The sequence below is a fragment of the Rhincodon typus genome, chromosome 16, assembly GCF_021869965.1.
Source record: "Rhincodon typus isolate 14 chromosome 16, sRhiTyp1.1, whole genome shotgun sequence".
Lineage (NCBI taxonomy): Eukaryota > Metazoa > Chordata > Chondrichthyes > Orectolobiformes > Rhincodontidae > Rhincodon > Rhincodon typus.
Genome location: NC_063347.1, coordinates 2,598,836 through 2,611,071, shown reverse-complemented (window position 1 = coordinate 2,611,071; position 12,236 = coordinate 2,598,836). Strand labels below are relative to the sequence as shown.

The 12,236-nt window shown below is 44.9% G+C and overlaps 1 protein-coding gene across 1 annotated transcript in view; it reads right to left on the bottom strand.

Annotated features, from left to right (window-relative positions):
• LOC109925880 (sodium- and chloride-dependent taurine transporter-like) overlaps nucleotides 1-7,028 on the bottom strand; it is a 40,647-nt gene extending 33,619 nt beyond the window's left edge. The window contains exons 1-4 of the mRNA XM_048606664.1: nucleotides 6,829-7,028; nucleotides 6,167-6,232; nucleotides 5,030-5,353; nucleotides 1,603-1,701 (exon numbers count right to left, since the gene is read on the bottom strand). Of these exons, the coding sequence (XP_048462621.1) occupies nucleotides 1,603-1,701; nucleotides 5,030-5,351 (421 nt within the window). The 5' untranslated portion in view covers nucleotides 5,352-5,353; nucleotides 6,167-6,232; nucleotides 6,829-7,028. The remainder of the gene's footprint in view (nucleotides 1-1,602; nucleotides 1,702-5,029; nucleotides 5,354-6,166; nucleotides 6,233-6,828) is intronic.
• Nucleotides 7,029-12,236: the final 5,208 nt, after the last annotated feature.

Genomic DNA, 12,236 nt, shown 5'->3' with positions numbered 1-12,236 from the left:
CCTTTATTTCGTGGACTTGTCTGCAGCTATAGCTAGCACCTCTGCTCCGACATCTCCTTTGCTTCCAGCATCTCTGCATTCCTCAAGTTCTGCTCTCTTGAGCATTCCCAGTTTTAACTCCTGCTGGATTGGGACCAGACCTTCAGCTCCCAGCTCCTATCCCTGGAAAGGCCTTGCCTGAAAAATCTCATGTGTCTGCTGCATGAAGACACTCCTGAACTTAGCTCTCTGACCAAACTTTGTACTGTTTGTCCTAATATATTTTTTCCTCAGCAAATTACCGCCAAATCCTTGTCTTGGTTTAAACTGGACTGAAGGAGCTTAGTATTGTTTGGAGACTTTTAAAAAGGTGCTATAAGTCTCAGTTGTTTGTGTAAAAGGATTCACTGATGGCAGGTTAAAGACTAGAATGGTTACATTCCACCTCTCCCTACATTCCCAGTGGCTGAGTTACCAGTTATTGTGATCCCTGCCTCCTGGATTCCTGTCCGTATAGAGTTACTGCATGGATTCCAGCTATTATGGCAAACAGGTTTCAAATAAAAGATGGCTATCTCTTTGTTGGGTTATTGTTGCCAAGGGGTGTTCAAATATTACTCATTGCCACCACAAGGAAACAGACCCTTCAGCCCAATTCAGTCCCACATTCTCCCCACTCTCCAGGTGAAGAGATTTCTTCGGAGTTCCCGATTGGATTCTAGTGGGTAACTGGAAACAGCTAGTGTAGGTCCAGCTTATCAAAACCTCCTATGCATATCCCCATTGGAATCGCTAAAGCCATTTCGTAACTTGGCAGAAACACCAGGGTGCAAAATTCCTTCGGGGCAACGGCCCTCAAACTGTTCTTTGTGCCAACTCAGCATTCTCTCTGTCTGTGCAACCACGAGATTGTTATCCAAACTTGTTGAGGGGGTGCATTGTGTAAAGCACACAGCTGCTCCTGTTCAGCCCCACCTAATAATGCCAAGGGAGAAACGATGCAGGGTGGAAGGGAAATATTTCTTGCAGAATGTACATTAGACACAAACGGGTCTTGTTTAGATAACTACTTGTGCTAAATCCTATTATTTAATTCCAACAAATAGCAGACACTTGGCTGGTGTGATCACATAGAACATACAGCAAACTGATTACAGACCAGAGACCACACGACAAACCAGCATTCAGACAGAAGGAACCCTTCCAGGTTTCAAAACCAAAAAAAATGTAGGAAATGCTTTTTGAGCTTCAACTTGGCTCCAGAAACACACAAAAAAAAAAGCAAAACAGCAGCTTAGAGTCGAGGGAAGATTGTGGGACCTGAGAGAAAATGGGGAATTGTTGTCCCAATCAATGAGTGCTGGGACCTCAGCAAATTCAGATAAAAATCCAGACCAATCCACAGCAAATTCTGCTGTTGTTCGTCTGATGGTGAAATTGGGAAGGAAAAGACTGACTTGCATTTCTATAACATCTTTTACAACCACAAATATTTAGCAAAACACTTTTCAGACACTGAGGTAAGTGTTTTGAAGTGTAGTCACTGTTGCGATCTAGGAAATACAGCAACTGGTTTTGTACACAGCAAGATTCCATACACCATGACCAGGTAACCTGCCTTACCAGTGTCGGCTAAGGGATAACTACAGGGGACAACATCCACTTTGCTCTTCTCCAAAAACTGTAGCAAAGGATCTTCTGACATTCCCACAAGAGTACAGACTGAGATCGGTTCAAAATCTCACCATCAACAGTGCAACACTCCCTCAAGTACTGCAGAGATAGCCTTGGGTTGGTTGTATTCTGGTCTCTAGAGTGGGTCTCAAACCACGAACTTCTAAGTCAAGAGACAAGAGTGCTGCATTCTGAGTCTCATCCCCCACCAGTCAGGAATGGGGGAGACATAAGTGGAGGGCAAGGATGGGGGGTCACACAGCAGTAGGAACGCAGTTAAATAACATGGAAGGCAGCATCAAACCATAGCAAGGCAGAAACAAGACTAAGTGAATGAGATAGAAAGGGATCAAATTCCTGATGAATGGAGGAACAAAGAGGTCATTTTCCTGGGCGAAATTACAAAAGCAAAGTGGTGCGCAGCAGCAAAGACTACTGGAAATAGAGAAATACTTCAAAATTCCAACGCAATTTGACCAGAGTCAAAAATCAGAGGGGGAGCCTATTTCTGAACAACCAGGGTACAAAAGCTAGGAGGCACTGCATCAACAGATGTGAATTAGGTCTCCAAGATTCTACAGCACATTGCTGGTCTCTGCATTATTACATGGCTATTGCAAAATTGAAGAAAGTGCAGAAAATATTAATAAAATAAAGGCAGAATAATTAAAGAGGTGCAACTGTTCACAAAGATTGAAAAACCATTCTTTTCAGTTCTAAAGAAAAGACCAGGTGTAGGCTAATGGTTTTTTTTATTCACTCTAAGGCTATGGGTGTTGCTGCCTGCGCCCAGCATTTATTGCCCATCCCTGGTTGCCCCTTGAGAAGGTGGGGGTGAGCTGCCTTCTTGAACCCCTGCAGTCCACCTGCTGTGGGTTGATCCACGATGCCCTCAGGGATGGAATTCCAGGATTCTGACCCAGCGACAGTGAAGGAACGGCGATATATTTCCAAGTCAGGATGGTGAATGGCTCAGAGGGGAACTTGCAGGGGGTGGTGTTCCCATGTATCTGCTGCCCTTGTCCTTCTAGATGGAAGTGGTCGTGGTCGTTTGGAAGGTGCTGCCTGAGGATCTTTGGTGAATTTCTGCAGTGAATCTTGTACAGTTCTGATGAAAGACACTGAGCAGAAACTTGATTGTCTTTTCACGGATGCTGTTTGACCTGCTGCACAGTCCCAGTTGTTATTTCCAATCTCTAATATCTGGAGTAGTTTGCTTTTGTATCAGTGTCTGAGGAGTATCGAGTGAAACGGAACATTTATCAGCAAACACCCTGTGTCTGACCTTGTGATGCAGTGAACAACGTCACTGATGAAGCTCCTGCCCTGAGGAATTCTTGCAGAGATGTCCTGGAGCTGAGATGATTGACCTCCAACAACCATGACCATCTTCCTATGTGTCAGGTGTGACTCCAACCACCGGAGCGTTTGCCCCCGATACCCACTGATTCCAATTTTGCCAGGGCTTCTTGATGCCACACTCAGTCGAATGCAGCCTTGATGTCAAGGGCTGTCACTCTCACCTCACCTCTGGAATTCAGCTCTTTTGTCTATGTTTGAACCAAGGCTGTAATGAGGTCAGGAGCTGAGTGGCCCTGGCAGAACCCAAACTGGGCGTCACAGAGCAGGTTATTGCTGTGATGCCAATGGGGCCGCCCATTATGTTCCCACAATGTTCCCTCTAATCTGTTTCAGTGCATAGTCTGGACGGTAACTTGAAAGAACTGATTAGACTCTGAACAAATGAGTTGCTGTTTTGCCATGCAGTTCATAGGGATTACCGTTTCTGTCACTTTACTGATGATCGAGAGGAGAGTGATGGGGCGGGAATTGGCCGGGTTGGATTTGTCCTGCTTTGTGTACACAGGACATACCTGGGCAATTTTCCACATTGTCGGGTAGATACCGGTGTTGTAACTGTACTGGAACAGCTTGGCTAGGGGAGCGGCAAGTTCTGGAGCACAAGTCTTCAGTACTATTGCTGGAATGTTATCAGGGCCCATAGCCTTTGCAGTTTCCAGTGTCTCCAACCGTTTCTTCATATCACATGGAGTGAACCGAATTGTCTGGCATCTGTGATGTTGGGGACCTCTAGGAGAGGCTAAGATGGATCATCCACTCAGCACTTCTGGCTGAAGATTGCTGCGAATGCTTCAGCCTTATCTTTTGCCCTGATGTGCTGGGCTCTTCCATCATTGACGACGGGGATATTTGTGGAGCCTCCTCCTCCAGTAAGTTGTTTAATGTCCATCACCATTCATGACTGGATGTGGCAGGACTGCAGAGTTTAGATCCAGTATGTTGGTTGTGGGATTGTTTAGCTCTGTCGATCACTTGTGGTTTATGCTGTTTGGCATGTAAGTAGTCCTGTTTGGTGGCTTCACCAAATTGACACCTCATCTTCAGGTATGCCTGGTGCAGCTCCTGGCATGCCCTCCTACATTCTCTATTGAACCAGGGTTGATCCCCTGGCTTGCTGGTAATGACTGAGTTGGGGGATATGCCGGGCCATGAGGTTACAGATTGTGAATGTATGTTGGTCTGTTTATTCAGGAGCAGGAATCAGAAGGATATACAACGGTAGAGGGGTAAGAGTTAATGAGAGGGGGAGGAGAATAAAGATTGGTTGGAACAGATCCACTGTTTCTACCTGATACTATTTCTGACATGGCTTTGCTTTTTTCGTCCACAATCTCACACTCACACACACACACAGGCACAGAGCAAAGCGGCTGTCCGATCTATCAATCTTCAAATTAAAATTTATCTTTATCAATGGAGAAAAGGTAAATTTTGCAAAGTACTTTTTTTAATGTTCCTGTGTGAATGCAACCTTACATCATAACAGGCCCGCCTTTCTAAATCCAAACTACACACAATGGCCAGTCACAGGTGAGCCGAAGGTACCATTTTATCTCAATGTTTGTGGATATTGCTGTGCATGGCACACAGAGGAAGAGAGGAAAAGGTGGGGAGGCCATTCCAGTTGGGACACACACTGAGATAAACATCTCCCACATTCTGCAACCCAGGGGATGGAGGGAGGGGAGAAGCTATAACTTTCAGTAAATACACTCAGGGCCTCTGTACCTGCCACCATTTTAGTCAGCGAGAGAACAGAGAGGACAGATACAGCATGGTGTACGAAACAGATGATGGTCTGATGCACCACAGACCATTCCTGTCTCCAGTTTTAATTAAGATTAGGATTCCAACACGTGGATTCTCATTATTCTGCATCTTTTTGGGCGGGGGAAGGCAGAGACAGAGAAAGAGGAGGCGAGGGGAAGTAATCGACCATGCTCAGGGAGATAAAAAAAAATGCACACTCTTTCCGTTCCTGTGTGCAGGCGGTTAAGCAGAACCTAAGCCCCACAAAAGATAGAACACACAGTACATGACCCCCCCCCCCCCCCCTGTGCAAGGCTGAATGGCCTCCCACACAGTATCGCCCCCTGCCCAAAGCACTTACCTCCACCGTTCTTGTAGCAGAGATAAGGAAATCTCCAGACGTTCCCAAGACCAATGAAGCCTCCGGCGACGGACAGGATAAAGTCGAGTTTGCTGGCCCATTTCTCTCGCTGCACCTTCCCATCTGCTTCATCCTCGGGCCGGGTACCCGGACTCTTCCCGGGGGAGGGCTTCAGGGTGTCTTTGTGAAAATCTTTTAAAGAATGCATCTTTTCACCCCGGGCCATTCCTGATCACACACACACACACACACACACACAAGAGGGAGGAAGGAGGAGAAACAGAGGGGGGTTTAATCAGGACTGATCCTTCCAAAGACACACAGCACCAACTCTATCTCATTTTATATCTGATCACTTTATTCCAATATTAAAATCAATCCCCATTGTGTCTCCCCCCCCCCAACCAATCCCCCCACAATAAAAACACTTCCATTCTCTATTAGGATTTAATCCATTCTCTATTCTGCCTTGAAAGTAATATTTATTCTCTCTCCTGGATTGTATCCGCCTCAGCCCCCTCTGTATAAATCCCCATTTACAAATGGGGAGAGCACGTTGTGCATATTCTGCTATGTACATGGCCCCTCTCTTTTACAAATCCATTTTCAGTTCGTTAATCTCTTCTACATCCCCCCTCCAAAACACATACAGACACACACACACACACATACATACACATACACACATACAGACACACACACATACATACACACATACAGACACACACACAGACACATACAGACACACACACAGACACACACACATACACACAGACAGACATACACACAGACAGACATACACACAGACAGACATACAGACACACACACACTCAAAACACTTCCCTCCATACCTCACCCGTGTGAACCTGCTCTGCTTTTCCATAAAAAAAATAAAAATCTATGCTTCTCTGAAAAGATTTTTTTTTTCATTACAGACGAGGTTAATTATCTCGTGTGTGTGCCTCTTAAATTTTTTTGTGTGTTCTTTTTACAAAACAATTTTTAAAAATGCAATAATTCGCTACATACAACAATACATACAACAAAAGCAGTACTGTACTCCAGGGAATAACGCCCTTACTCTTGGTCCAGTATTTGTCCAGCCTTCTGTTTGAGAGAATAAATAAAAAAAACAGAAAAACAACAAAAAAAACGAGAGAGAAAGAGAGAGAGAGAGAGAGATACAACTTTCCGGGAAAAGGGTCCAATACAATTCGCAAATAGTCACGGAAAATACAGCAGATTTTTTTTTTTATTCTTTAAAAAAAACCCTTCCAAACCAAATATCACCTTCCTACATATATTTAAAAACTGTCAGGAAAATGATCTGAGCGGATCATTAAATCCTGTTAAAAAAAAACCGCTCAGCAACGTTTTCTTGTCAAGGGGACAGACCTGTTATTTCCAAATGGTCCCTTTGTTTCCAGACAACGAGAATTAATAGGCGTTCGCCTACACCATTTGCCAGCTTCTCTCAAATTTTAAAATCACACGAGGATGTGTTTAAATGCAAAGTCCTCATTGTGAGAATGGGTTTTTATAAAGACGTTGTGTCTCAGAAATCCCAACATACACAAAGCCCCAGGAATCGATTTTACAAATTGCAGTTCACGTGTTAAAAAATTCACCCTTCCCTAAACGTTTCAAAAAAAAACTAGACTTTATCTATCGCTGAAAAATGTCCCAGAATCGTTGTTGGTTACCTGTGCCTGGGATCCCAGAGGCTAGAGGATCCCTTAGTTGCTCACAGATCACTCGGTTACTTTACTGCAACTGAATCGGTGACTGGTGAAAGAGTGGATTTCATTTATAGGGCCCTGTTCTTAAGCAGCCCTCCTTCAACACTAACCCCAACATAAGTGGAAAAACCCCAGAGCTAAGCTGCCTCTCTGCGTCAGCACGTAAAAACTGGCACGGCTGTGAGAAGAGAGAGCGAGTGAAGGAAAGCAGCTTTGTGGTTCGTCAGAAGAGGGAGATGGTACTCCTGGGATGTACAGGCACACAGAAACACATACACGCAGAAAATCACATTCAGAGTTACAGACAGAAACACACACACACATACAGAAAATACCTACTCAAACATTGAAATACACACAGCTATAAACAATACAGTCAGAGGTACACCCAGTTACATAAAATACACACAGATTCACAGACACACACACATACAGACACACAAATTACACACAGACATACCCAGTTACACAAATTACATACAGACATACACAGAGACACACACACACACACTGAGATACATACATGCATAGAATCACAAAATACACAGAGACACAGACTCAGAAACACACTCTCAGACACACATACCACTCTGAAAAACATGCACTCTGCTAGACACACATAAACACTCAGATAGAAACACTCTCTGTCAGACACACACTATCACAGTCATTCCTACAGAGATACAACTCATAACAGACACTGTTACACACACACACACACACACACACATTGTCACAGACATACTCAAATATTTAGACAGACACTCTCCCAAACACACATACAATCACTGCCATTAAAGCCAATTACATCTTTTTACCAGAATCCTACATTCCTCTGCTGCCTGCAAACTGCACCCCCCCCCCAATATTCCTCTGCCTCCACACACCCACCCCCCTTCCCTCTGCTTCTCTTATTCAAGAAATGCCCTCCCAGTCACGTAGCACACTGGCTGTTTACATTTCTTGCACTTTACAATAAGGGCTGTGCAGCCAGGGATATAACCCTTACTCCCACCCCCACCTCAGCATTGCAGTCACTCCTCCCTCTCTGTTCCTTTGTTCTGTCTTTGGCCCTGCCACATTGTTTGAGAGGGTTGGGGCTTTGTGGGAAGAGAAGGCCTGCCTGACTGAAAAAAAAACATCACAAAGTGCAGTCTCAAAGCCTTGCTCCTTTCCTGCTGGCAATGCAATGGTTAACCCTTTGCTGTAAATATTGTCTGTGCACCAGAGTTGGAATACAACTGTTAACAGGGCTTTCTTAACGCCTGGCCTGGTGCAGCTAACCCGGGAGATTTTGTATCTGAATACAGTCAACAGGAAACCATGCCATGTGAGTGCACCCATTTTGTATCACCAGGGACACCCATTTTAGAGTTTTCGCGCTGACAGTTTCAGAAGCTTTCTGATAGTTACACTGGAAACTTCAGCAGCCAACATACCAATAGCTCACTTTTATAGAGTGTCTGTGAGCTAGTAAAACATCTAAAAGCCTTCACACAATAATAAATTAAGTTTCCAAGCCACAGAAAGAGATTTAAAGGCAGGTTATTACAGACATAGAAAGATATAAAGCAGGAACAGTAGTAGGCCAGAGATAACAAGGTGGGTCCAGGCCCGAAACATCAGCTTTCCTGCTCCTCTAATGCTGCTTGGCCTGCTGTGTTCATCCAGTTCTATGCCTCGTTATCTCAGCCTCCAGCATCTGCAGTTCCTACTATCTCTGAAACAGTAGTAGGCCTTTTTGGTGCTTTGAGCATACTGATGACCAGAGCTGATGATTGAGTTCAATGCCTCATCAAAAAGACTAGATGTCCCGTTTTGCCAGGACCATCCCAGTCTTTCATTACATGTCTCAGTGTCCTGTGAAATTTCCAAAAACATTTCAGATGCTGTGCTTTTCCCTTTTCCTTTTCATCAAGTATGATGGGAGACAGAATGTCAGCATCCACATTGTGATATTCCTGCAGTGGTCCTGATCCCCCGCCTCCCCCATCACTCCTTCCATATCTCCAAAGGGGCTGGCAAAACCTTTGGTGGGTGCCTTGCCGGTGGTGCTTTTAAACCATTTTAAAACGATTGATAGAAGCCAATCTGCCACCCATGGACTCCATCTGCAGTTCTCACTGCCTCAGGAAGGCAGCCAACATCAAAGACCGAGTCAATAAATGTGGAACTGGAAAAGCACAGCAGGTCAGACAGCATCCAAGGAGCTGGAAAGTCAATGCTTCTGGCCGAAACCCTTTGACAGGACTCCATCCAAAGGGTTTCGGCCCAAAACATTGACTTCCCTGCTCCTCGGACGCTATCTGGCCTGCTGTGCTTTTGCAGCTCCACATTTATTGACTCCAGCTTCCAGCATCTGCAGGCCTTACTGTCTCCATTCCATTAGCCCTTCCTGATTACATGCTGTACTTATGCGCTAGTTTTCTGTGTTTCGTGTACAAGATCCCCTAAGCCCCTTTGTGTTGCAGCTTTCTGCAGTCTTTCACCACTTAAGTAATGCTCTGTCCTTTTGTTCTCCCTTCCAAAATGAACAACTTCACATTTTCCCACATTATACTCCATTTACCAAATTTTTACCCACTTACTTAACCTGTCAATGTCTCTCTATAAACTGTTTGTAACCCTCCCATTATCTGCCTTTTCAGCTATTTCCGTGTTGTCTGCAAATCTGGTTACGGTACATTCACTTCCTTCCTCCAAGTCATTAATATATACTATGAACAGTTGCGGTCCCAGCATTGATCTCTGTGGAGCCCACTGATCACATGTCACCAACCTGAAAAAGATCCCCTTATTCCCACTAAAATCAAACAAAGACCTGAAGATCAAAAACAGAAGTTGCTGGTTCTGAAGAAGGGTCACCGGACCCAAACATTAACTCTGACACTTTTCTTCACAGATGCTGCCAGACCTGCTGAGCTTTTCCAGCAACTTCTGTTTTTGTTCCTGATTTACAGCATCCGCAGTTGTTTCGGTTTTTATTTTAAAGACCTGAGGATGCTGGAGATCTGAAACAAAGACAGAAAGTGCTGGAGAAACTCAGCAGCTCCGACAGCATCTGTGTGAAGAAAGCAGAGTTAGCGTTTCAAGCCCAGTGACTTTTCATCACACAGTTCTGATGAAGACTCACTGGACTTTTAAAGTTTGATTCTGCTTTCTTCCCACAGATGCTGCCTGACCTGCTGAGTTTTGCTAGCACTTTTTGACTTTGTCCCTTACCCCCACTCGCTTTTCCTGCCCATGAGCCAATTCTCTATCCATGCCAATGTCCTATCTCCAACACTATGGGCTCTTATCTTATGACTTAACCTTTTGTGAGATACCTTGGTGAATGCCTTCTGATAGTCCAAATACAACACATCTACTGGTTCCCCTTATCCACTCTGGTCGAAACTTCATTACATTAGTCAGACATGATGTTGCTTTTGTGAATTATCAAACCCTCCATTAAAATTAAAGACCCAACACATAAGGAAAGCATCAATTTCTAAGAAACCACAATATTTAAATTGGCAGAAGACAACAGGCATAAGTTAACAAAGTTTGTTTTTACAGTAACTGACACACACTAAAAGCCATCTGCTAAACACACCTTCCACAAACTGGTCTCTCTGCTCCTATGATGCTGCTTGGCCTGCTGTATTCATCCAGCCCTGCACCTTGTTGTCTCAGGTCATAGTTAATCTGCTTTGATCATATATGGACAAAGCTACAACAATTCAACCAGGATGTTACAATCTTTTGTACTGCATCTTAAATCTCAATCTTCAATATGATTTCAACAATTGATGTACAGTGTTTATTATAAAGCATCCAGGACATAGAGGTCCATCTACCTGTTCCACAAAACTTAGTCTGCCTTAAACGAGAGATTCCACATTCATTCACCACGAATTCCTTAGTTCAGCTGTTTCTAGCTCCCACGTTGCTGAGCATTTCTTGTTGACAAGTTTAAAACGATTCTTTATCCTTTGCAGGCTCATTATCTCCCATTGCCTGACTACAGCCCCCTCCTCCGCTCTCAATCAATCTTGTAGTCTTCTTCACTCCCCACCAGCCCATCCACTTGGAGCCTCCTTCTTCCAGCTGTCCTATAGCCAAGCCTTCCATACGTTCGCCTTCTCCCACACCTCCTTCTGCAGTTTTGAAGTTCTACACTGACATTGCAGTCTATATTCCTATGTCAGCAGCATCCATACATTCAATCCTAAACACATGACCTTTTTCTCAATTAGTTGAGGGATGTGGGCATCGCTGGCTGGTCCAGCATTTATAGCCCGTCCCTAGTTGCCCCCCTTGAGAAGGTGGTGGTGAGCTGCCTTCTTGAACCGCTGTGTTCCGCATGCTGTGGGTTGACCCACAATGTCCCTTAGGGAGGGAATTCCAGGATTTTGACCCAGCGACTGTGAAGTAACGGCGATATATTTCCAAGTCAGGATGGTGAGAGGCCTGGAGGGGAACTTGCAGGGGGTGGCATTCCCAAGTATCTGCTGCCCTTGTCTTTCTAGATGGAAGTGGTCGTGGGTTTGGAAGGTGCTGTCTGAGGATCTTTGGTGAATTTCTGCAGTGCATCTTGTAGATGGTACACACTGCTGCTATTTTGATGGAAGGCATGAATGTTGAAAGTGGCAAACGAGGTGCCATGATTTGCTTTGGATGGTGTCAAGCTTCTTGAATGTTGTTGGAGCTGCCCCCATCCAGGCAAGTGGTGAGTGCTCTATCACACTCCTGACTTGGGCCTTGTAGATGGTGGACAGGCTTTGGGGAGTCAGAAGGGGAGTTATTTCACGAGTCCAGTTGAGTTTCCAGTCAGTGGTGACCCCCAGGATGTTGATAGTCGGGGATTCAGTCATGGTCACGCCATGGAACATCAAGGATTCTCTTTTGTTGGAGATGGTCATTACTTGGCACTTGTATGGTGCAAACGTTTCTTGCCACTAAACTATGAGCCTTGGGAGGAGGCCACTCGGGAGGGATTTTCCACTCGGCACCTTTGGCACAAGATTGTTGCAAATGCTTCATCATGACTTTTGCCCTGCTGTACTGGGCTCTTCCATCACTGAGGACGGGGATATTTGTGGAGCCTCCTCCTCCAGTGAGTTATTTAATTGACCACCACGATTCACGACTGGATGTGGCAGGACTGCAGAGCTTAGATGTGATCCATTGGTTGTGGGATTGCTTAGGTCTGTCTATCACTTGCTGCTTTTGCTATTTGGTATGCAAGTAATCCTGTTTGGTGGCTTCACCAGGTTGATACCTCATTTTTCAGGTATGCCTGGTGCTGCTCCTGACATGTCCTCCTGCACTCTCCATTGTCTGTCTCACACCCACACACACACACACACACACACACACACACACACCCC